Raw genomic sequence first — 26,299 nt, 5'->3', positions numbered from 1 at the left:
GGTGTCAGTGGCCAAGGCACTACAATCATACTAAGATTAACTGCATCTGACACACAAGATCTCCAAACAGGGTTATGAAAAGAAACATGCCTGCTGTTAGCAGTCACAAGCACTGGGATTGAGTGCTTGGCAAGGAGGACAGGGAGCAAAACCAAGCTGTAAATGCACTTGTGCACATTGAGGACTCTGAGTTTTCAGAGATATCACTTCAGGGATGGAGCACATCAGGAATTTGGGATGGAAACACTGCAAAGCTTGTAGTAGCCTCAGATGGGCTGTGAATGGGTAGTGACAGACACCTAAAACTACCGTTGGGTCACTTTTCTGCAGGAGCTAAAGCAGGGTCGTGTACACACTCCTAACAGAAGCCTGCACATCTGAGTCACCATAAGGTCACCAACTTTAACTCTGCACTGAATACCATAAGGTCTTCGATTGAGGTACTTGTAACAATGCTTATAATAATCTTAAGATATATATTCAGTCTTCTATTTCACAGTTAGTTGTATTACAAGTCCTAGGTGGATTGACGAGGAAAGACTGTCAGGTTACCCAATAACATAATATATATATTATTTTTTAATTTATGTAAAAAGTATACAATTTATAATATAATTACATAATTAATACATATTATATATCAATCTATCTACCTATTTCTTCCTTCTAGGACACCAGAAGCTTTGTCTTATATTTTACAGGTTTTGTAGCAGCACAGTTCAAAAGAGGACATTAATGCAGCAGTAATTTTGCCTCTATGTTACTCTAGCTATGCTACATCTGGGTGTTTGCACAATCTCCCTAATTTGCTGGGAAAGCTGTCATTAACAATTTTTTTACACAAACAGTAAAACCAAAAGATCCCAGCAGTATCCCAGGTGTCACTCAACATTTCTAATAATTTGAACATGTGTTACCAAAGTCACATCTTTTTTATTTTAAATTTTAACATCACATTTCCTGGTAGGCCTTGGATGTTTCACACGCCTATGGAACAGCTGCATTTATGTTTGATGTGCCTCAGTAGATCTGTGTGAAACCACTGGAGCATATGCTCCAGTTTGTTGTCTATCTATTTATCTCCTAGATTCTTTTGTAAACTTTCCATCCTCAAGATTTTTTTTACTTCTGATACTTCTTCGTGTTTATTTATCTGCTTTTATGTTTTCCTAAGTCTCTTCTCTACATCCTATCTATGTTTACCATGCCTGTTAGATTTCTATAGTTTGGGATAAAATTCTTGAAAGGAATTACAGCCAAATGCCTGATAGCTGAAGTTGTCATATAAAATATTCCTAATCATTAAAATCCATCCTACACTCGTATTTCTGCACGGTCACAACTCCCAACTTCAGTAACCGTGAAAACAAACTACTGAGAAGGTGGCAGCCCAATAGGCTGTCAGGCCATGGGAGCTCATCTTTCCCACTCTTTGAAAATATCCACTTCCTTTCAGGGCAAAACAATGACATTTAAAAGTGGAGGAAAAAAGAGAGCAATATGCAGGGGAACTTGTCTGGGTGTGGAGAGGGGAGGTACACCTATCTGTCTCATGATTTCTGAAAAGTAGAATCCCAGGGATGGAGACCCCACACAGGTGGTTGAACACCTACTGACTGTAAAAGGTGCCTGAGACACAGGAAAGTAAGCTAATGTCCTGGTTTAAATGTGAATTGCTCTGTTCATTGAAATAAGTCCCCAGTAGTATATATGTTAGAGTGCTCATTTCCATCTCTCTCCTCTTACCCAAATTCCACCATCCTCAAAATGGGCAGAGACTCCTATGCCAGCTTAGGCTGAGGTGAACTTCAGACTTTACAGGTTTCTCCAGAAACTCCCAATGAGTGCAACAAGGCACTGTTACTGCGAGGAGGTCCTGGAGGAAGTGGCCATCTCAGATTATGTCAGAATGAATCCCTACAGACAGCTACTGCTACTGCAGAGGGAAGCTGTGGTCACTGCTCCTTTGAGAAAAGGCAACACTGGAAACTTAGAAACAGAATACATATGAGTTACTGCTTAAGAATAAATCAAACAACTCAGAATGATAAAGTCCAATGGATTACTTGGAATATTTTTCTTCCCACTGTGCAGCCTGTACAAGATTTTGGTGACATAGCAATACAGAAATTTGAAACATATAAATTTCATTGTTAAAGAGTATATTCATGAGGAAAGGATAAAGTTTTCTAAATATGTTAAATAAATCATTTTCAAAATTGGTTTTAACTGCAAGTGAAAAATGGATTCATTTGCATATTCTTAGGAATTCATTCTTATCTCAAGAGATAAGTACTATAATGTTGAGCATGTACTGTATTTTTAAATACAGAAAGAAGCTGAATTACTGCTTTAACTGCAAAACTGCTCAAAGCTAAACTCAGGTATGACCAGAAGAATTGTAAGTTGGAAACAACAATCAATTAAGCCTTAGCTGAACTCTAACATATTTTTTTTTCTCAAAATTAATACATTTAATTATAGACTCTCAAAAATATCTCTTTATTGTGTGCTACTATCTCAGAAAAGATATGTCTTTATATGTATAACTTTTAATGAAAGCAGTAGTAACTGTTCAACTACAATTTCTTTTACTTAGACTTAATATTTTAGACTGTAGCCATATTTCCAAACCATCTGAAAAATAACTCAAAGCCTGCTTCACAGGGGCTAATGTCACAAGGGACTGAAACTTGTAATTAATTTGGATCATCTGTGTGCCTCATGTAGCCACTCTGGCATGACAAACACTGATACACACGGCATTCCACATTTAGATGCAACGCTTGCAGTGAAGGCATTTTACCTTTCGTAGTGGCTGGCACACTACTTACATTGGTCACCACAGCCAGAATGGCTATGCCTTGCATGATGGGCTGCCACGCACCGATGTCTTGTGCCTTCTGCGGAACCATGCGCCTGAACTGGGTTGTCAGCTTCCACGCATCCAGCCTGATTTCCAACATGTTGTTGATAAGAGCCAGAAGAGGAGCCAGGGGGAATGATGCCACAAACAGGGTGACAAAGCCAAACTGTATAACTGGCAAAGGGAGAGGTCACATGCCTTGATGCGTTCTTTAAATGGGGATAAGCATAGATTTTGTATACTCACATTGAGAGAATGAGGGGCAAGGAAGAGTAGCAGAGCTCCCAGAGAATCTTATGTGTGTGAGAATATATAAGCGTAACACTACTGGAAATACCTTCTAGGTGGAGGGGACGGGACAATGTTAAAACTCACAACACATCACAAGGAACTGTTACGGAATTTAAACATTCTCTTATTTCTCGTTTCTTCTCCACATAGACTTGGAAATCTAATGACTATCTGTCTCAGTGCTGTGTTGCAAAGCCTGAGCTAACAATGATGTAATGGGTGCCTGGGTGCTGTGACAAGTATGCTGCAATTCTGTTGCAGAACAGATGGTGGCAAACAAGCCAGGATTCTGTCAGTGACCAGGAAACCAGCAACATATAAGTGACTGCAGACCCAGTGACTTCTGGGCATGCTTCTTGGACCATAGGATAATGAAGCAGCAGCACACCCACAACTGCTCACTCTGTTTTTTAGCTAGAAATTGAAGTGAGGTCTTAAGTGAGGTCTTAACAGAAGTAAGCTGCTTAATAAAAGCTCACAAAGCTATAACAGCTCATCAAAACTTGTACTGGATTTTTAAAAATTTAATATACCTCCTGTTTCTAAACATACTAAATACTACTTGTATGAAAATTTTCCTTAGAGCACACCCACACAGTATCCAGCACAGACAAGAAATTGGAACTAAATGGCTACTTACCCATCTCAAGATACTCATAAAACAATCCAAGTTTTCCAATGGGCTGCAGATGATAGTCCTGTTCCCAGCGTGGAACAATCTTTTCTGATCTAGCATCTGCACAGTATCTTCCAATTAGATTCTTAACCCAACTGTCAGTCAGAGAGAAAAAGACCACTACAATTGGTAAAATAGCCTACAAAGTTCAGTAAATGCAAGTAAACAAACAAAATGTACCCAAAACAAACAGTCTCTTGCTGTTATAACACAGTGGGTTTTAGTTATCCCCAAACTACTGAAAACGTCCTTCAAACATGAGTATAATTTTATCTTATCCTGAATGCAGTTATTTAGAACAACAAACAGGATTGTAAAAAGGAAATTAATCAGAATTGCAGTGCTTTACACTTATATTGTACAGGTCAATGACATTTCAAGATAACAGAAAATTAAGACAAAAGTAGGCCTCTGGACAGACAGATGAATCCCTTCTGATCACAGAATCACAGAATGGTTAAGGTTGGCAGGGATCTCTGGGCAGAACCAGAATAGGTTATCTGAGACCGTGTCCAGGCAGTTTCTCTACAACCACTCTATAAAGTCTGTGCCAAATGTTCTATCATCTGCACAGCACAGAAGTGCTTCCTGGTGTTTAGAGGGAACCCCTTGTCCTGGCACTGGGCATCACTGACAAGAGTGTGACTCCAAAACCTCTGCAATCCTTCAGGTAATTATGGACATTGGTAAAATCTCTCCTGATCTTTAATGAATCTAGATCTTTTAGTCTCTCCTCACAGGAGAGATGCTTCAGTCTTTTAATAATTTTGGTAGCCTTTTGTTAGGCTCTCTCCAGCAGTTTTGCACTAGGGAACTCAGCACTGTTGACGCAGCATACATGTTAGAGTGGAAGGATCATCTCTCTTGACCTGCTGGCAATAGTTCATTTAATGCAGTGAAGAATACCATTAGCCTTCTTAGCTGCAAGGGCACGCTCCTTGCTCATGTTCTACTTGCTATCCACCAGTACTTCCTAGTCCTTTTCTGAAAAGATGAGCTCCTAAAACGTCCTGGTGCCTATGGTTGTTCCTCCCCATATGAAAGGCTTTGCATTTTCCCTCACTGAACTTTACGAGGTTCCTGTCAGCCTATTTCTCCAGCCTGAGAAAATCTCTCTGGATGGCAGCAGATATATACACCCTCTGGTATATCTGCCATTTCTCCCAATTTTCTGCAGATTTTCTGAGGGTGCACTCTCCCTCTTCATCCAGATCATTAATGAAGATGTTAAATAGGATTGGATCTAGTATTGATCCTTAAGGTACACTGCTAATTACTGGCTTCTAACTACACTTTGTGCTTCAGCTGAACACTACTCTCTGAACACAGCTGATCCACCTTACTGTCTACTCATCCAGCCCATCAACAGTTTGTAGAGGTCATCTGGGGAGCACTGTCAATGACCTTACTGAAACCAAGGCAGACAGTATAGCTCTCCCCTCATCTACCAAGCCAGTTATTCCATCATAGAGTAGTTGGTCAAGAAAGACTTTCCCCTGAGTGAATCCATGCCAACCACTCCTGACCACTTTCTTGTGCCTGGATTAGCTGCTACAAGGATTGAAGTGCAGCTGTAATTTGTGTCTAAAAGAGTTGCACACAAATTCAAGTAAACTGATGAATCAGTTGCAGACATTTTCAGTGGTCAAAGGCCTATATTCAGAAAAGGAAGGTGGAGGAATGTCAATCAACAGAGAAAGAAAATAAAACACTTCTCTTTTACTTGCAGAAATGAACAATGAGAGGTCAATTAAAAATCACATCCAGAAATGATACTCAGCATTTCAGGACCTAAAAGTTACTTGTCATCTATGAAAGTGAATTCAAAATTCTGGTTAGGTGAATGTGTTACCTATATACAAATGGTAGGAATCAATTGTTTATGGCTGTAACTGACATCTGCAGGCATTCTCACTCTAGGGACACTTTAACCAGCTAAAAGATGCTGAAAAGAGGGATGGGTCTACAGTCCCATCCTGCAACTGGCAGCATTTGGGTCTGGAGAACCAGTAACCCAGCAGAGCACACTAGCTACACAGTATTTGTGACATGCTTTGAAACTGGTTTGCTGCACAATTTGTGGGCTTGGAAGAACCACAGCCAAATGGAATATGTTGTGGACTGATGTTTATGGCATTCAGGAAGGCATAAGCAAACTCGGAGTTTCCTATTCCAAGTAGTGTAAGCAGTTATCAATCAGTTTAAAATAAAGAACAAGTTCTGAGAGCTGGAACAGAGTCCTGGATAGTAACTTCATCTAAATTACTTGGAGAATATTCACTATTAGCGCTTCGTTTATTGTTTACATTAAAATATGACCTTCCAGAGATCTACCATGCTAAAAAAGGCATTTTTAGGGACTCTGAAGGTCACATATAACTATAAAACGAGATGAGTTAAATTAATAAATTATTCATAATTTTTACATGTATAGCAACAAATCACTGAATTCAACATCAAGCAATAGTATTTAGTTCAGTATTTTCAGAGCTTCTGCTGCCTCAATTTTAAGTATCAAACACGATGCACATTAAGTCTAATCTGCAGAGGAGGAAAGCACTTCTGATTAGAACTAATGTCGGTCAAAATGACAGAGACAGAAGCTCAAAACTACCAAAGCAAAACTAACCAAACTATCTAAAAAGTCCCCAAAAGTCCCAAAAGACTAGCCACGTTCTTTTAGAATGCAATTTGCTCCAATCAAATTTAGTGACCAAACTCCTGAACGAATCAAGCAAAATAGCATCTTTCAAATGCAAAAGGGCAAGTTACTTAGTAGTCTGAACTTACGGAAGAAGCACTTCTTGAACGTTATTCCATATTGCTTTACCTCCTACTATGATGGCAAGCTGAGTTGTGAGTTCAAGGAGACATCCACCTGGATCACACTACAGGTTGGGAGAGACGTGAAAGATTTTTGAAGTTGAGAAACCTTTCAAGCAAGAATGAAGCATTCAAAAGAATGAATTTCTGATTTATTATAACAGCACTTCTTTAAGCTACAGAAGACTATTTAGGCAAACATTTATACTAATTTATGCAAAAGTCAACTCCAGGTGAAATATAGTCACATATGATAGGTTTACAGGACACTACTGAAAGCACAAAACACCAGGTGAAGTCTTGCAGGTTTGTACTATACTGTCATCAGGTGAGGATCACCCAACAGAAGAGGAAGGCATCTACTCATGTTCATAGAACCACTGAATATCCTTAGTTGGAAGGGACCCAGAAGGATCCTTGAGTCCAACTCCTGTCTCCACACAGGACTGCCCAAAATTCAAACCCTATCTATGAGACCATTGTCCAAACACTCCTTGAACTCCAGCAGCTCAGTGTCATTCCCACCGCCCTGGGCAGCCCGTTCCATGCCCACCACCCTCTGATGCAGACCCTTTCCCCAACCCCAGCTGCCCTCCCCTGGCACAGCCCCACGCCGTTCCCTCGGGCGCTGTCGCTGTCACACAGAGCAGAGCTCAGCACTGCCCCTCTAAGGAGCTGCAGCCACCATCAGGCCTCCCCTCAGCTCCTCTGCTCTGGGCTGAGCAAACCCAGGGACGTGAGCTGTTCCTCATACCCCTTGCATTCTAGAACCTTCACCATCTTCACAGTCCTCCGCAGGACTCTCTATAACAGTTTGGTCCTTATACTGTGGTAATGCAAACTGCATACAGTGCTTAAGTTGAGGATGCACCAGCGCAAAGCAGAGCAGAATGTTCCTACATCTACTCCCCTTCCTGAGTGTTGGACCATGGGAAAATGAGCTTTTCTGGGTACATAAAAAACATTTCTAAGCTCAGCTAGTCTTGTGGCATATTCGTTTGTGCAATGGATTAACGAGGAGGCAAGCAGCTTGGGAGGCAGTCACATTCCGAACCCCAACTATATACCAGCATGTTGTACAATCCCAAATGCAGCACAATACCTGGACTAATGGCTCTTGCATTTTAAAAGCAAGTACTATGATATATTCTTACCTCTTCATTGCGATACTTTCCTAGCCAATACACTGGATTTCCAGGGTAACCTACAAATTTACCCTTAAAGAAAGCTATGTAGAAGCATGAAGAATAGTAGTTGACAAACTGGAACAAGAACATCTTTGTGGTCAAACTGTTTTCGTATTCTGTTTGTGTCCTTGGAAGCTCTGCAATTATAGAAAAAAAAAGTAAGGAAAAGGCCAATCAGCAAGTACCTAAAAGCTGCTTTGGAGCCTCAGCTGGAAAAGTATGCATATGACTTGTGCTCCTTAATGTGACTGAGAGCATTATAAATTAGATTGTACATAATCCCTATGTATATGGTAGCTGCTATGCTAATTCTAAATCTGTATGGGTAGTAAAAAGGAAAGAATTTGTCTTCTGACAATAAAGAGCAAGCAAAAAATCTAATAACTTGGAAAAAAAATCTCCCAAATCTAGAACACTCAGGAAAGATGCAAATGTAATGCTTTCAACTGATGAAACAGTATTAAATGAAACTATATTAAAACACAACGCTACTTCACACATCTAAAGTAAATAGCTACTTTATAGCTGATGGTCTGGATATAAAGAATAATAATATTTGTGACTGTTTATCTATTTAATAACAAGGGAATGGCATCTAGCTTTGGAACAGTGACCCTATTTCATTTATTTACAAGAAAATAGCTATTCTCCCCATAAACAAAAGCTAATGTAATTGAATGTGTTATGCATTACTGATCTGTTTTCATAAAGCTTGGTTATTATAGTAATTTTCTTTGCTTTGCCTATTTTACAAGCACAAAATTGTAAACAATTCATCTTTGATGCTGGCTACACAAGGAGTTTCCAGGCAAAGAGCTGAATATCACATTCCTCTTATAGTCAGAAAATCTGTATTTGAAAAATTCTAGATGGTATCATATGATTCGGTGGGAAAATTCTGAAAAGCATGGTATAGATATTCATTTACTGGAGTTCTGATTATAAATACAAATGCTATTTTTGCTTGTTGTTGTAGCCAAAGTTTCAATCTGAGGCACAGTGAAGACATACCAAAGTCGGTAATGAGGATCGCTACTTTTTCATAAACGATGTTCAGAACCATAATGATGATAAAGCTGATGATTGAAGCTGTTACTGAGGTGGCTGTCTGTGGAGTCAGGTACTTGCGGATTGCTTGTGTGCCATTAATGTGCCGTGGCAATGTGGCAGAAAACACCAGGAAAACAGAGAGTCTGTAGACAATGATTCCAATAACTGAAGCAATAATCAAAAGAATCTGCCAGAAGAATGTAGGAAATATATTAATATATAATATATTAATTAAATCCAGTTGAACTACTGGTTTTGGGAAGAAAGTTTGAAATTCATTTTACAATAGGCAAAAACAAACTGGTTGTGTGCCTTTTATTCCATCCCATAAGTACAAGAGGATGCGCAGATGGGATAGAAGGCAATAAATCTAGAGTCCATTAAAGAAGCATTTTTCATGTAGCACAGTGAATCTGCAGGAACAAAAAGAGATGGTCTGTTTTATGACTAATAACAAGCCTTGTTGCCATGTGAGATAACATAATGAGATGTGTAATCAAATCTCACGCCTGAAGGCTTGTGATGGTTCCAGGAGGACACTGGGTAACTAGTGGGGTGGCAAATATGCTCAGCAGGTCCATGCTGACCCTGGAGAGGGCTGTCACTTCTCTTTCACATGATGGTATTACAGACACATTTTAAGCCATCTCATGTGATCTGCAGGAGCTGTACTCATGCTCCAGGCACCTCACATTACTTTCCATCTCTTCTCTTTCTGCTTTCTTGCTAGTTCTCTAGCTATTATTCAGACTCAGATCCTCAGAACTGTGCATTTTTTGTTTACTATCTCGGCAAAATGTCATAAATTCTTCTCCCTCCACACTCCTAGCACAGAATTTGAGAGTACAGTAACATAATGGCAAAACTAGATCAAATCTCTTTGATTTCAACCTGAATCCTTCAACCTGATGCCTGCCTACTTAAATCCAGCAGCAAGCCAGTCTTCTTTTTGTTGTGTTTCAGCTGTTAAGAGGTGCTTCTGGACTGCCAGCCACTGTTCTGTCTCAGTGTTGTCTTGTCTCCTATTATCTAGGATGAGTTCTTGAGTTCTTTTGGAGCTGCTGCTCATGCTACACGTGAGGAGAACATACAGCAGGCTGAAACACCGAGCTTTTCAAGGCAACCTCTCTAGGCATGCTTACCATGTGATACAGTTTCATGGGTGGCTGGATTTCTTTCAAGGTTAAGTTTTAATTAAAGCGCCAGCTCTAGAAGATCAAAGAGTGCTCAGCTTTGCTCTTCTAAGTGAAACAAAAAACCTGAAAGAAGTCCAGAGCTGTGAGATATTATATTGAACCAAACAGCTGGAATGAGTAGGGCAGACATTGGCAGGGAGGACAACACATAAAAAAAGCCCCACAACTCTCTTCCCTGCTCTCTTCACAAAAGCGAAGACATTTATCTTTAAATAATGAGGGAAAAAACAGTGAATGACATTCACAAAGCTACAGCTGTGGGATGCTTCAATGCATATTTTCTCCTGACTGCATGCTAATGAGTTATCTGCTGGCTACAGTGACCTTGTCCATGTGGATCCATACTTCATGGCCTTGTTTTACGCATCAGATGGAAATTTAACTGAACTTCTTCTCTTGGTATCTTTTGATCAGGTTAGGAAAATCTATCTTTAGACACTTAGTAAAGAAGTAAATTGATGAGGTGAAAGAATAAAAGGAGAACTTTACCCAGAAGAAGACTGCACTTGTACATAAAGTTATACGCACGCACTTCCCACAGGCAGTGTATGGCACATGTTCTTCTTGCTGCAAAAGATTCAGAAACAGATCAAAGATACATCCAATCTTTTCTTCATACGTTTTTGTACGCATCAGTTAGCCCTTTGTGACAGGACACCAAATGTCTTGCTTTTTTATCCTGGAAACTCACATTTATTCATGATTTCAGAAGACTTACCTGATTACAGTTGCCTCTTTTTACTGCCTTTTCTAAGACAAAAATGACTTCCATAGAGGCTGCATGTCCTCAGCTCTTATTGTCTTTAGCTACAATAGGGTGCATAGTCTTTCTGAATGGACTCATCGTTCTTGGCTGATCATAGTATCCAAGATCACTGCCTTTCAAACCAGTTAATTTGGAATCATTTCAAGTGTCCTCTAACAAGCTCTAGTATAATGTGGATGCAATGTGAAAGCAATGCAAATAATTCAATAAATGCTAGAGCAATATATTGACAGAGAATAATAAAAACTGAAGATGAGCTAAAGTGATCTGCAAAAGCAGAAGCTACTCAAAATATATAATGAGTAGAAATCTAAACTAAGATCCTCATAAATATGAATCCTATTTCATTAAAATGAGGATTATCCTTGTCCCTGTGAGTTTGCTGTTAATCGTAACTGCATCTACATTCACTTGGCAACAATACCTATTTATACATTTCAAACAGGATAGAAAAAATGCCTTGCCATTATACATAATGCAACATCCTTCCCTCTGTTTCACCTTTTCTTTTTTTTTCTTTTTTTCCTGGCATATTTTTAGGCAAAGACAGCAAATGCTCTGTGATCTTGGCCTCTGGCAGCAGCACAGGACTGTTTATTGGGGGATTTAATAAGGCAGACTTAGTTTCTCTCCTAAGCTAGGTACAATGTCTATTTCTGTTCATTAATGACACAGGAGTTTCATAGCTCCTCCAACAGGCAACTAAGAGATGCCTATGGTTAGTAGAACTTCCCTGCTACACATCTGGAATTTATAAACTCACTATTCAGGCCAGCTTATCAGCTCTCCTTGAAGCACTGCCAATTTATTCTGCTCCATTCCAGATTCATCATTTTCACAGTGCTCCCATAACATGTCTATTGCAGTAGCTCTGACCAGTTACCAAAATAGTCCTTACCTGTGTGATTTCATTCACTACTACATGAGTGCACTGAGCTTCATATTCTGGGCGAATTTGTTCTTCTTGCTCTAAGTACTCCACTGTGTCCCATTCATACTCCAGCTCAGCCTGCCTTCTCTTCCAAAACTCCAAAAACAATGTAACTGTCCAGAAGACAAACGGAAGAAGCAACAGTTGGACATTGAACTGCTGGGCTCATATGTACCACATGGCTCATATTTCCATACAACTTTCCACAGGCATGGAGCAAAACCCTTAATAGCTAGTATGATGGTGTCAAGTGCCCATGAGGAAGAAAATAACTGATATACTTCTTTATGGAATTACAGCTTTGGACATTTAGGTACTTTAGTAAGAGAAACCTGGGGTAAGTGGTGTCATAAGCTCATCCTAAAGAATACACATACATTTATCTGTTTTCTGCCCAAGGCTGGAATATAATCACTTTGGATTTCATACTATGGGCTGCTTTTGAAAAAGTTTACCATGGGATACATAAGACAGCAAGTTGTATAGATAGATGAAGACAAAATGTTGGAGAGTACAGGATTTATCACAAAGAAAACCTCAGTAAGCAAAAAATTGCCACAGGGAAAAGCTTGTGTTCATTCAATCTGCAGTTTTTGTGTGGACAAATGATCAGTTTGCAGACTATGTGAACTGATGATGCTAGCTCAGGCAAAACTGCTTAACCACAGCTTCCTTTCCTCCTCCGCTGGCACAAATCTGAAGCGGCTGCAGATCTTTTTGCATGGCAAGGAGCTTTGAGACCCTCTGGGCTGAGTCAGCAGTTTCCCTGGACTACGTTCCTGCGGCTGAGAACATTAAGGGAAGCCAGCACATAGATGCCTACATGGTGTTTGAAAGACACCAGTCCAACCAAGCTCACGATCTTGACCTGAGGTGTGATGCAGGTATGTCTGACAGCACAGGCAATGACAGACTCAGCTGGGAAGGCTGCAGGAGCTCAGGACATGGGTGTGAGTGCAGGGGATGCTGTATTGTTGGTGGCCATGTGTCCTCAGATTCAATGAGTGGCTGTGCAGCACTGTCTCCAGGAGGAGTGAGTGTGTGCCTTCACTGTGCTTCTCTTGTAACTCCCATTGTCTGGGAGTAATTAACCCCCCAAAAGTTTTTTTTTTTTTTTTTTTTTTTTTTTTTAATTAGTTTGGCACCTCATCCTGAATGATGAAGCACTGACGGCATGCAGTTGTAAGTCCAAGCATTAAAGGTTATTTCCAAATTCAGGTGTGGTCAATAAACTTCGTACTGAAGCATTTATAAATGAATAAACTACGTGGGCTGGGCTGCGAGATGACCTTGGCATCTGCATGCAGGCAGAACCCCTAGAAATCCTCCTCTCTGATTGCTCAAGGGCCTCTTTCAGAGGGGTTTCTCTGCTACCTCGTGCTCACAAGCACTAAGGCCACTCCAAGCAGTGGGCCAGGGAATCACATCTGCCTCTGCCTGCAGAGCAAAGAGATCAGCCTTGCACAAGCCTCTAACTGCTTGCTGCGGCCCCAGCCCAAATAAGGGAAACTGTAGGCAAGCCTGATTAGCTCCAGCTGCAAATCCAGCTGCTCTGGGGAGGCCAGGAGTGCAGGGCCCATGTCTGTGCTGCCCTCTATACGAACAGCAAAAGCAGGGCTCATAGCACAGGGCAGCTTTCACAGCCCCAGGACAAAGAAAACTTCTACTAGTAAGTAATCCAGCAGCCGAGTTGCTCTTTCTGAACTGGGAAGGAGCTGCTGCAATATTTTACCTTCTCCCCCTCCTTCGCCCCCCTCTTTATTTTATACCAGCATTTTGGAGAATGTGTTTGCTGATCTTGCTCAGAGAGAGTCTCCAGCGATGGCAGCAAGAGAAGTGGAAGCTGCTCCTTTCTCAGGAGCTTTGCCAACCTGCTCATGCCACCAGGGGAGAAGTGGCAAAAGCCCTCATCCAGAGCACTAATGTGCAGGGGGTTAATTCTTGAGGCCAACTTCCTGGCTGTTTTATGGTGCTTTGAGATCTTTGAATGGAATAGTTAAAAAAAATAAAAGATCTATTAAAAAGTATATTGATGATGATGATATGATAAGGTATGTAAAAATCGAATAGTCTTTTGATTATTTTGGATCAGGAGGTTTACCAAAGTACCAGGGCAAGACAGAAATTACAGCTGGAATTGTACCAGGACCCTGGGTCATTTGGATTCAGTACAATTTTGTCCAAACTGCTGTAATACAATTCACCTCTTTCTGTAGTGGACTTACAATGAGAAGACTAATAGATCTTGTGGCCATCATTACAACCACGCAGCTTAACTTTGTAATTATTACTGTTGGAACCTTCCTCAAAACAGGAAGCAGAATTTTTAATTAAAAAGCAAATTACTAAATTAGCTATTCAAATGGTGGAAGATTACATTAGTATCGAACTTCTAATTCTTTTATTTTTATTTTTATTTCCTGCTGGCATTTTGAATTTAGCAAGTGTTTTGAAGGAAATACTCTTTTTGAAATGACTGTTCATTTTACAATTCTTTAAAGAAGTAGTTATTCTAAAGCACTTTAGTCTTATTAGGAAAATAAGTATACAGTGTGTTTTACAAAGAAAACAATTTATGCATTCTTGTCAGCCTACATATGAACTGTAAGTGTCAAATGAGTTATTTTCTCTGCAGTACCCTTTATACCTCAACTGTAAATTATTTTGACAATTTCTGGATAAGGCAGTGCAATAAAAGGCAGTTAAGAGAGTTGCTAATATGAACAAATAAAACCGTTTCTGTGAAAATAAACCATGTCTAATCCATTGTAGCTAAGTGGTTTCACCCACAAGAAATAATCCTGGTTTCAGATATATTTTCTCTGATAAAAAATATCTCCACTGCTTGTAACTACTACATTTTTACAAAAAACTCTTCCTTAAATGAAGACAGGAGGAAAAAAAGACTAGGAAATACAATAAATGGCTATTTTTCAATTGCTTTCCACAGTCACATGGTTGTTAATAGGCACAGGCAGCTGCAAGGATTTTGGGGAAAAAACAGCTCTTTTGATGGATGGAATTAAGCATGTGGCTCCTGCTGGAAGAACACAAGGCAGCTCTACTCACTTCTTTCAGACTTTTCTCCAAGTTAAAACAAACACAGGTACAGAAGACCAACATTTAAGTTCTACAACTTTTCGTTCTCTTACACAATAAGCTCTTTTTACCTACCTGCCCATCTATCCTTAACAGTGCAGTAAGGGGAAAAACGGAGGAACAGACATCTGTCAACTGTAGTATCTGCCAGGTTGGATGGGGCTTTGGACAACCTGATCTAGTGGAACATGTCCTTGCCCATGGCAGGAGGATTGGAACTAGATGATCTTTAAGGTCCTTTCCAATCCAAACTACTCTATGATTCTATGCTGCTAAAAAGATCTATCATGAATTTATGTATCTTTTACTGAACTACCTAGTGGTGAATTGCCGAGTGCTAGAAAATGAAGCAGTTGTAAATTTATCCACTTTTTTGGCCAATGCTGTATGCTTGGCCAAAATCACATGACAAACCACAGCCACAGAAATTGACTTACCCCAAATTCCCATAAACACTGCAAACACCAGTGTTCCAAAGCTATCAAATATACAGAGTTTCTGGAAAAAAAAGGAACAGAAAAAAGGCCTTGAAACACAATCAAACAGTAATTTCTTCTGCACTGAAACAGAACTGAAGCTGCTCACTGGACAGGCTGATTTCTAGCTTTTGCGTAGTTTAAGAAACAATCTTCACTGCTAGAGTTTTCTCAACTTCTGTCAATGTACAACATCCTCTGGTAAACTAAGGAAATTAACTGCAAAGCTTGGCATTAAAAGTGTAAATGAAATATGCAGCAAGAGGATAATAGTGTGGTGTGCTGTTAAACTTCCTTCCATCTGTTGCACTGGAAGAGGAAAAGCAGTGCTTATTTTTAATACAGTCACAAAAAGGCAATGAACATCTCTGCTTCTCATAAGTAAGATGACAACAAATCAAGGTAGTTAGTAACATGCATTCTGATGAGATACCTCTGTGGTATTTGCCTTTTCTTTTCATAATATTCTTTTTCCTGTCTTCTTTCTTTTGCCTGTTATGTTAAGTGCACTGAAGCAAAAATATCCATTAAAGTAGGGCAAAACACTTTTAATGAATAGCTAAAAACCTGTAACTTTGGAGTGGCTGAATCTATGGAAGGGAATGACAAAAGTCTAACCCTAGCCTAGTGGCAAAAGTTAATGGAGAAAGAAATTCTGGATGTGCACTGAGTGCAGGAGTGTGGCCATGCCATGCCATGCTTAACAGGACACTATTCACAGCACCTGCCATAGCTAATATTGGCCTCCTCATGTACCCATAACTTCCTGACAGCTCTTGTCAAATTCAAGGCACAGGTTCAGCTAATTTCTTTGGGGAGACAGGGGAGAGTATTTAGAAACGCCAAAACATGCTCTAAACTTTTCCTAGGCAAAATTGACTCAGAGTTACTCAATCAAGTCTTTAGTAATTGAATGTTTGTTTTGTTTTGCTTTGTTTACCAAAAAAGGAAAGGACTATCCTGAAATGAAGCCACAATGTTCCATTTTCAATCAAAAAATCTTTCAGACATTGGGGGCTATGTAAAACTAAAAAGTCTTTTTTTTTTTCATTTTAGATCAGAATGGAACATTTTTAAATTGTTAACTTCTCATAGCTCAGTTGCTGTATCAAAAGGCACAACTATTTGCACAGCTCCAGCAATTATGCAGGACATTAGTGGAGAACAACATTGTTTTATACACAGTACTAGGGAAAGTGCAACTAAGGGTTAATAGCATGTCTACAAGCTGTAAATGTAATTACCTTGGATGATTCACAAGTGATGGTGAGGTTCCAGTAGGTACATACTTTATCACACTGAGGGCACATTATGATATTACCTCCTATGTTGGGATCACATACTTCTTGGCTAAAAACAAAACTAGTCAGTCACTCACCAACACTAAATTCTTTAGTCCTTCTGTGCACAAAGACAGTGCAATTATGTCAGGGATATGAGAAATAATTCACCAGTGGCCTTCTTTTGAGAATCTCCCCCCCTCCCTCAAAACATCCCCATTGCCATTTTTTAGCCCTCATCTCTAAACTGGATGACCTAGACAGAAAATACTTTTTCCATCCTTTATGTGTAGCAGCATTTCTCAAAACTAGTGACAGTAAAAATAAAATCTCTTCGAAGAGCTCAGGTCCATCAGTAGGAAATACACAAATACACACTTGCACACTCAGGAAGGCTATCATGGCAAGGCCAAGGGGAGGAGTAGGAACGCTGCCTGCCAGAGCAAGGAGCAGAACCGAAATGGCTAACTGGTCCCTGTGTTCTTCCAAAGAGGCTCAGGTTGGAGACTGTGTTCTAAGGGGTGGCAAGAGTCTGGCTTCTTTAGTCTGACATGGTAGAGGCTTATTATAATTTAACTAAATGATAATATGACTAAATGAGTATAAAGTGGCCACTGGAGTGGAGTTCTGGAAGAGACTTTCAGCATGATTTATAAGGATAAACTCCCTTCCTGACTGGAGCTGTGCAGTGTGATGTCTTGTAAGTGATTTGGCACCCAGGTGTTCTTTCCTTGGTCCTTGTGTCATGGTTCAATCTCACCATGTTCTGATGAGATAATATGTGTCATCGCTATGCTTCTCTTCCCAGTGTATCCTGGGCAGCTGAAGCCCCATGTGCTCTTGCTCTTCCTGTTTTCTTCTCTCAAAATAGAAGAAAGCAAGTTCAGGCTTTTATCAGGGCCTTTGGATACATCCTTTAAAGATTAACACTCTGAAAATGATGTTACAGAAATTTATACTGACTCCTGATTACTGTTCTTTTTATTTCTATGCAACGTGTGGTGACTTAGTGCAATGTATGAAGAAAATACGGCGGTAACAGACTAACATGTCTAGTGCTCTAATGGCACAGGAACATCTATTACTTATCTATCTTATATTTTCTACCGTTTCTTTCAAATTCATAACTTGTGCTCCTTCATTTTGCCTCCTACAATGCTATGTCTTTACTGTGTTCAGTAGAGGACTGATAAAAAATGCATGTAATATTAAAATAGACCCGATTAGATACCTCCATGTGCAGTTATCCTTCATGAAGAATCCATACAGAAAGCAGCCAACTCCTACAACTGCAGCCACGATCAGCATATTAGTATAAAAGCCCAGCCATGCAAAATAGATTCCAATTTTCTCTCCGTAGTATTTCCTGCAGAGAGAAATGTATTTTTTTATTTAATTAAATGCAAGTAAATTCAAATTTCTGTTTCAAATATGACAGCTTTCATTGTCAGATTCCTCTAGTTTAAACTCTGGGGTTGCAGAAGTATTATGGTTAGGTATTTCTATGTATTTCTGTCACCTCTTTTATGCTTGCATATGAGAACTGGAAGGGAAAGAAAATGAAAAAAGACAGATTATACCTAACAAAGAAAAATTTTAAGTGGATGTTTGTCATGAATTGATTCATCAGTGTGCCCCCATGCATAAGCTGATAGAGGTATATGTACCTGCCTGCGTCTTGACATCTCAAAACCCAGACATGTTTTATAAATTCCTATTTACATAAATTCCTAGTTACTTCAGCATTAGTCCAGCCATAGTCGCACTACAGAATCACTGAATAAATGTCCTGAGTTGGAAAGGACCAATAAGGATCCTCGAGTTCAACTCCCAGCTTCCAACAGGACCCAAAATCCAAACCCCATGTCTGAGACTGCTGTCCAAGTGCTTCTTGAAGTCTGGCAGCTTAGGGCCGTGACCGCCGTTCCAGGGAGCCTGTTCCAGTGCCTGATCACCCTTCTGATGAAGAATCTTCTCCTACACCCAGCCTGATCCTCCCCTGACACAGCTCCATGCTGCTCATTCAAATCCACCAACCTGATGAAATCCAGGGGTTGCAGTTTCAAAATGTTTTTAGGGTGAGCCCATTCTCTGTAGAGAAGATAACGTTCACTTGGGCAGTCAGGATCAGTTGACAGGTGCCCAAAACTAGACTGCAAAAAAGAAAGTGTGGGAAGAAGATAATTAATGTAACCATTAATGCATGGGTCAACTCTCATATCCACAGACCTTGCGGCATGAACCCAGACACTGGAATAGCCTTTTTGCACTGCAATCCAGGGAAACACCTGGGAAGTAGCTCTGAGATTGCATCAGGATTCATGCTGGAAGGGTGTCAGAAAGACTCTGAATACTAAAGCAGGCACTTCACACATGTGAACTGAAAGCAACGGACCCTCCCCATGAACTTAAATTCTCAGCCCGTGTCAGTGTATTGGCACTTCGTAAAACAAATCAAAAAAGGATCTATTATAATTTTAGAACAGGACTGCTTTAATATGGATTTTAAGTAGCTTTCACATGGTAACATGCTTTATTCTAAAGCAATATTGTTCTGGAATGAAGATCAGAAAGTTCAAGGGATGAATCCAGGAAGTTTAGTCTCTGTTTTGTATTTATATTTAAAAGACAGTTGACTTGGAGGTAATCCTTATGTTTTTTACCAAGTTATTTGAAAACCTATTTCAGTAAAACCTGCTTTATTTGATGGAATTTTCCATTCTATATCTGTAATACAACAAGAAAAATCACTTTTGTAGAAATCAATAGGTGACTTCTGATTTTCAGAGTAGCTCTGATATATAATTTTGATTGTATAAAAAGACAGTCATTAATTATTAGGCATACTGAGCCCAAATTCCCCATGCCATGACAGAATTAGACTGCAAGGCAGGTTTTAAATCTTTAAAAGACAACCTTAAAAATAGATACTCACGAATGATATTAATTCTATCCTGTAAAGCTTTGAGTTACTTCCAAGAAACGTGATTTGTCTTGATTATGACTTAAAAATTTTCTTTAAATCCTCAGAGACCTCATGAATATTTTCAGCAGAGTACAAACATCTCACGTAGTTACCATTCCTGACCTCCCATTTTCTCATTTTCTTCTCAGCAGAATACACCTCAGGCACAGAAGAGTGGTTCTGATGGGGGAGGAGGTGTGTGGGTGTAGATACAATCATATATTTGTCTTTGCTCACAGATAAGATTTGTGTTCTACATCTTGATTAAAATGTTGACATTTGGTATGGATTTTTATACTGGAAAATGAAGTAGTACAAAAACGTGAAAACTTATTTAGAAATGATGATAGAGTGCGTTAGGTGGGAACCATCAGTCTCGTGTTCCCAGGTTCCTCTGTTAGCCAGGCACTTTACTGACCTGTATCTCCCAGAGAATACAAAATTAACATACCCTACATAAAATATATCATGTTTCAGTCATGGAGCTACATTTTTAACAAACAGCCTTTTGGAGATAATCCTCTTAAGATGGACTCTGTCATATTCTACCATGTGGATAAAAACACCAGTGAGTAAGGCTTGTATCTTCTACTATCAAAAGCACACTCTTGATCTGCAGACTTTTATTTCTAAATACACTGTTACTGCAAGTTCTGGACTTACGTCATGAAGGGGAAATGCTGCTTTGTAGATTCCAGTGTCCAGTAACTTGTTAATGCCAAACTTCTTTACATTCTGTTTGGTCGCGTATTTCACACGGGATAGGATAAAATGAACCTGAAATTTACAAAATATTTTGTGTCTCTTGCAACCTGAAAGTAATCGTAAGTGGCTGTACGTGTTTCAACATACAGATTATGAAAGGGTAAGCAATGCAGACATTTAATCACACAGGGCATAGGAACCATTCAACCCCTCTCTTAAATTCTAGTGGAACAGAAATGAGACAGATTTCTGCATGTTGTCCTTTGAGATTCCCCAGTTTCTTTCATAAATGACACAGAACTGTTGCATCCCAAATATTTTCCAGTTTTTCAGGATGCTTTCGTGAGGGCGATTACACTGTTTTGATTAAAATGTTTTTTGCCTTTTAAGACTAAAGGCTATAAATACTCCATGGACTTACGATTCGGCTTCTTGTTGCTGGATTGAAAAATGCGTCTTTGTCTTGAATATAAAAGTTGGATAAATGTTCCTTTTTAAAAGGAGCAGTGAAAAACTCTTGCTCAGGTTTGATAATATTTTCATCCACACTGAAGAGTCTAGTAAACCAGTTGAAAGCTGACTCCCGAGTTTTCAGGTCGTTGGGCTGCAGAGGCAATTTGATGTGCATGACCTCAGCATATGTGCATAGCACTTCCCAAGGTGCATGCACTTTCACAAAAACAGTTTTTTCATCCAAAACCTGGAAGCCAAGAAGAGGAGAAAAATGTAAAGGTCAGTTCATATATTCAGTTCCTTATCCACATAGGGGCAGCTTGTGTTCTCAGGCACAGAATGCACACAAAAGAAAGAGCACTCACCGATCGTGTTGCTTCAAGTTGCAAGCCGTTGTTTATCAGGTTTGATTCATATACTTGTCTCTTCCTCTGTTAAAAGGCATTGAAGTTGTAAAGCATCTGTTCCAAAATTGTATGCACAAGATAACAGAATTGCATCCCAAAATGAAGACTTGTTGGGTCACTATCTCCACAACCCACTTGGCATCTACTGTGGTCGTAGGTACAGAGGTACAGCTTTCCCTATTAATCTAGATCAGGGTTTTTTTGTCTGATGAGCAATACTGCACTCCAATGCAATTGGAATTCACTCTCTTAGTCTATAGAACATTACAGAGGTAAAAACTTGCCCCAAATTTTGACTGTTAACAGCAATTACCACTGAAACTTGTGACCCCCTCTGCCCTTAGGCATTAAGTGACCTACTGAGGGCAGTCTCCTTTCTCCCATTAATCTGCCTTCTAAACAATATTTTTTCTCTCAAGGATTTTCCATGAAAATCAATAACCACTTTCCTTCTCATTATATCTCTTCTTACTCTTATTCCACAGTAATCATATGTGCTCACAGAGTGGTTCAAACTGTAGGACCCCTCTACATTGTAGTCCATAGATAAGCAGCTCTAAAGGAAAAAACTGATAGCTGTAACATTTGCGGAATCAGTGGTGCTTTCTTATGAGCATTCGATGTCCCCAGAAGGATATGACAAGTTTCCCTCAGTAAGGTTGAAATACGTAGATCCTTTTAATTTCAGCTCACAGAAGCTGCACTTGGCTGGCAGTTACAAACAATCTGAAATATATCTGGCTGATATTTCAAATCTGAAATGAATTTGATTATTCACAAACACAACTCCCCTCCCTCAAAAAAAACCCAAACAATATAGCTTCTCTACCACCAGGATAAAAAGTATAGAACTTAATAAGATTTAGAAAAAAATCTGAAAATTCATGTATAGCATTCCACTTTGAAGACTATCTACACCAACCAGACAGTTCCTTAGCAAACTACTTGTTTACAAAGTTGAGCGTGGCCAGCTCTCCTTGGCCTACACACTGCATATCAAAGTACCAGTGTGGGTAACAGGGTGGGTAAGCTGCAGACAGCTGTGAGAGGTGTGAGGCCTCTGTGAGGGCTTCAGCAGAAGGTGATACATTTACAAATTGGGACTCATTGCTTTATTCCTGAATTGGGCAACGCTAGGTATGCAGTGCAGTCCTCACAGTAGCTTCTATATATTATTCTTTTGCTCCATAAATATCTTCATGCCATTGGACAATTTTTTTTTAGTTGCTTATATGCTCTGTGCTTAAGGGATTCTATGCTCCCAGTACAGCAGCTTTGATTTTCTTTAAGACACAATGGTCCAATGGCTTCTATAGCCTGGTTCTCTACAACCACAATAGTGGCCTTAAGATCTGTGCTTAAATTCAGTCTTGTTGCAAAGGGCCACAGTCAATAAGTAAGCAATTAGACAGTCTTTGAAACTTTGATAGGTATGTGGAAACTGGTCTTCAAGACCAGGATGAAGACCCATCTAATCCAGGGCACAAATCTGAGACACTTCAGCAAAAGGGCAAAAGTCTTCAGGAGTTCCACAGGAATGGGTCAGTTGTATCTCCATATAAATTTCATTCTATTGTTTAATGCTTAAAGACTGTTGAAAATCTTTGAAGGAGAAAAAACATTCTTTCCAAAATTCTAGCAATACTTGAAATTAATAATTTATATCTTGTTAGTTCTCAACTGCAGCATCTACCTGTAGCAATGGTCATAATGGCTAACACTACTAATACCATATTTTATAAAAAGATATTTTCTTCGTGTTTTAGATTTTTCTGCATTTTTGTTCTTTCCTGTATGGATTAGGAACAGCGAGATCCAAATCTTTCAATCTGCACTTTTCACAGAAGTATTTCTTCATGTCCAGTTAAATTCACTTCTTTATTAATGACGTTATAATGATCTTTATGTTTTTTTTCCTATGTATGTAAGATTGTATATATACAATGCATATTTATAGTTTATTACACATATGTAAATATATAAAATAGTGTCAATGTAACTGTACCTTACCATGTATGCTTCCCATGAAATCTAAGTCTTTTTCTTGAACTGAGTGCTCAATTAAATGTGAATGAGACTTTTCCTCACAGCAATCTTTCTTTGCATTTGTCAACATTTCATGGGTAATAGTGTTCTCCATTCTTCCTCAAAGCTAAAGGTTCATGTCATCTTGGCTTCTGAGCTAACTACATAATTATTTCCTCTCAGTCCTTTTGCCTGATCACTGAAATATGTACCACACAGGAGTTATTTGTCATTCTATTATTAACTCTTCCACCATGCTGAAAATTATTCATTTAATTCTACCTCTTTGTATCCTCCTTATTCACATTGTTCTTTTTAAGGTGAATAATACTGAATCATGAAAACATTTCAACCTGAGTTCTGCTTCGTTTTTGCTAATAAAGAAGGCATAGGGCCAGATACCTGTTTCACGTCTTCTTAAACAAAGACAGATGCTGAGTGATTTACATTTGTATAAATCTAATGCTTTTTTTTTTTTTTTCCAATTATTATTTATCTTACCATTCAGATTGCTTTAATAATTGATTATGGTGAGGAGTTCCTCAAATTAATTTTGCCCTCAAAATCTGCGAGAAATGTTGACAATATTAAGATTTCTAATAATGCATTAATGCAAGCAGCGGGAAGTAAAGCCCCTGGGAACTTCTGCTAATTAGGGGCTTTGCTATTTTATATAAATGATTGAATTATGTGTGTGATTATCTATGGAGAAACTAGACTTTTACCCAAAGGACTCTACAGTGGTTTTGCACTTACTGGGGAACGCAGTGTAAAGATATAATGTCTTATTTGGCTGGATTGTGGAGACTACTCCAACCTCATTTTGCTATTTGGTATTTTGCTCAGCTACTTGCAAGATTAAGTTGTAACAACAACATAACTATGGTAATGCTGCCAATGTAAAACTGACATGGATTTTCATGACTGAATGGCAAGACAACAGTCTGAGACAATACAGGATATATAATCAGACATAATTTTAAGAAAGGGAAAGCATAGTGTAAATGCTTATCAGCAATTACAGGCACGTATAAGGGTTAGTTCTTGGGAGCTGCTTTCTCACCATGGTGCTTTCAGTGTCTGACCACTGTCTTGCCAAGCTGAGGAGACTAACAAGAGAGAGTCTGGAAATTGGTAATAGACCATTAACAGGGTTTTCTGTTTTGTGAATTGTAGGGAGCACTTCCTTCCACTGCAGTGATAGAACAATGACACCTCATGTTTTTCTTGAATTTTTTTTGAGCAAAGTTTCCCATAACAGTATCAGTGTTCAAAGGTCTTTTTTACCTTTGCTATCAAACTTCCTGAGTAGGCTGGCTGGGCACACCACAGGTGTATACAGTCTGCCATCTTTCACTGTGTCAAATTACAGCACAAAACAGCACCCAGCTACTGCTCTTTGTGTAACCCCAAACACTGTTCTGTCTCCATGGGTGTGACACTCTCCAGACAACAGGGAGAAGTGCAATTGGTTTGCTGAAAGTTATTCATGCTTTTTGTTTCTGGCTATCTAATCCAAACAAATCTAGATGTGGGAACTGCTCGTTGTTTGCCTAAGAAGACAAACTTATCCAGCCTTGCCCACATTGTCTACATTCCTACTTATGTCACTGACAGCTTTTCAGTTTATTTCTGCTAGGGGAAAGCAGATGGACTAGAATGACATTCCACACCAATTTATTTTGAGTTTGTCTGTCTGGCATTGACCTTTTAACTTTCACAATTAGTTACTTCGGGATCCTGACAGATAAAAGTGATATTTAGGAGCATTCTGGAAGAGATGTTGATATTTAATTTCTCTTCTGATGGCAACCTATCTTGACAAATACATTACATAAAATTGTGAGGTTTAAAAAACATGCTTTGGGCTGGAATCTCAGTTGCTTGCTAGGCAGAGTTTCTGGAATCTATTCCTGATAGTTTGCTTTTGTTGTACTTGCAGAAGTAATTGTAAAATAATTTAAAAGGATTTGGAGTTCAAACTGAGTTGCACATATGAACCTTATCTGCTAACCTTTGAATCTGTAAATTATGTTAGAAGCTTCCATGAGGACATGATTTCAGTAGTTCAGTTTTGCCTCCTTTAGGGCACATGAGCAGGAGGGAAGCACAATAACACTCACCCCAAAAAACAAGCAAGCAAATGATATTGTCAGCGGACACAAGCTATCAAATTGCTTTTATGCCTACATGGATGAAACCTGTATATATCTTGAGCAATATCATCTCCATAACTTCCTCAGAACTGCCATAGGACAGAATGTTTATTCTCTCATGGGGATACAGCTTCCTCCACTTGCACAGCAACAGGTTTCAAGTGAAAGTAAGCACCTCTGTATTTTCGAGGTAGTTGCATGCTTGGAGCTGACCTGCACCTGTTCATGCTGAGAATTTAGGAAATCTCTACCTATTTAAGTTTTCTTCAACAATGGATAATTGAAATGCTTTCTAAACTAATTACACCTATGTGTGAAGTGCTGGAGGGTGAGAGGGAGTCAGTATTTCCGATCAGTATTACAAGCATTTAGTCATGACTAGGTGATTCATTTCAATCTTTATAGGGTTAACAAACAAAATCCTTTCTTTACTTCCTCTTTCCTTTAAGTGTCCTCACGTACCTGAGTTTGTGTAACATTTTATCTGTTCCATTATAGCTTTGGATTCCTTCATTAGTTCTCCAGCTTGGTGTCATCATACTTGTATCTATTTTTCTAGGAAATCCTCTATGATTGCCACATCTTCATCCCAATTTTCTATGCTTTCTATTGCTTTCAACACAATATGTGTTTCCAGTATCAAAATTCCTGCCCATGCCTTCCTCAGTAGCCCTCTGGCTACAGGTTCTCACTGTTTATGTCTATCCCAGCTGCAACAATTGCTATCAACTCTGTGTTCATCTTCTGACACATCTTCACCATCCCTTGCAATCTCACAGACTCACAATGGCAGACTTGTTAAGTAACTGAAAATAGTCTTTGGTTTCACCAAAACATAAATAAAAACGCAATCAAATGAAGAGTTGTGGTACTGAAAGACATGGTGAAAATAGAGAGCTGCCTTGGTTATGTGCTGGCTGTACCTTAGGATCAGAGGATCACACAGA

The 26,299-nt window shown here is 39.2% G+C and overlaps 1 protein-coding gene across 3 annotated transcripts in view; it reads right to left on the bottom strand.

Annotated features, from left to right (window-relative positions):
* Nucleotides 1-26,299, bottom strand: part of ANO6 (anoctamin 6) — a 71,340-nt gene that overhangs the window by 8,285 nt on the left and 36,756 nt on the right. For 2 of the 3 annotated variants that reach the window (XM_042872450.1, XM_042872451.1), the window contains exons 4-17: nucleotides 21,130-21,195; nucleotides 20,733-21,011; nucleotides 20,270-20,383; nucleotides 18,679-18,794; nucleotides 17,873-18,007; nucleotides 16,606-16,711; nucleotides 15,323-15,383; nucleotides 11,754-11,899; nucleotides 10,579-10,656; nucleotides 8,855-9,080; nucleotides 7,811-7,980; nucleotides 6,624-6,721; nucleotides 3,798-3,928; nucleotides 2,835-3,040 (exon numbers count right to left, since the gene is read on the bottom strand). In XM_042872450.1, coding sequence (XP_042728384.1) covers nucleotides 2,835-3,040; nucleotides 3,798-3,928; nucleotides 6,624-6,721; nucleotides 7,811-7,980; nucleotides 8,855-9,080; nucleotides 10,579-10,656; nucleotides 11,754-11,899; nucleotides 15,323-15,383; nucleotides 16,606-16,711; nucleotides 17,873-18,007; nucleotides 18,679-18,794; nucleotides 20,270-20,383; nucleotides 20,733-21,011; nucleotides 21,130-21,195 — 1,932 coding nt within the window. Of the gene's footprint in view, nucleotides 1-2,834; nucleotides 3,041-3,797; nucleotides 3,929-6,623; nucleotides 6,722-7,810; nucleotides 7,981-8,854; nucleotides 9,081-10,578; nucleotides 10,657-11,753; nucleotides 11,900-15,322; nucleotides 15,384-16,605; nucleotides 16,712-17,872; nucleotides 18,008-18,678; nucleotides 18,795-20,269; nucleotides 20,384-20,732; nucleotides 21,012-21,129; nucleotides 21,226-26,299 lie in introns of all 3 variants that reach the window. The other variant, XM_042872452.1, reaches the window with a different exon arrangement.

The sequence above is a fragment of the Lagopus leucura genome, unplaced genomic scaffold (assembly GCF_019238085.1).
Source record: "Lagopus leucura isolate 7727_CA_CO unplaced genomic scaffold, USGS_WTPT01 Super-Scaffold_100008, whole genome shotgun sequence".
NCBI classification, from domain to species: domain Eukaryota; kingdom Metazoa; phylum Chordata; class Aves; order Galliformes; family Phasianidae; genus Lagopus; species Lagopus leucura.
Note: the sequence above shows the minus strand (reverse complement) of the source record. Positions and strands in the feature narration are given on the sequence as shown.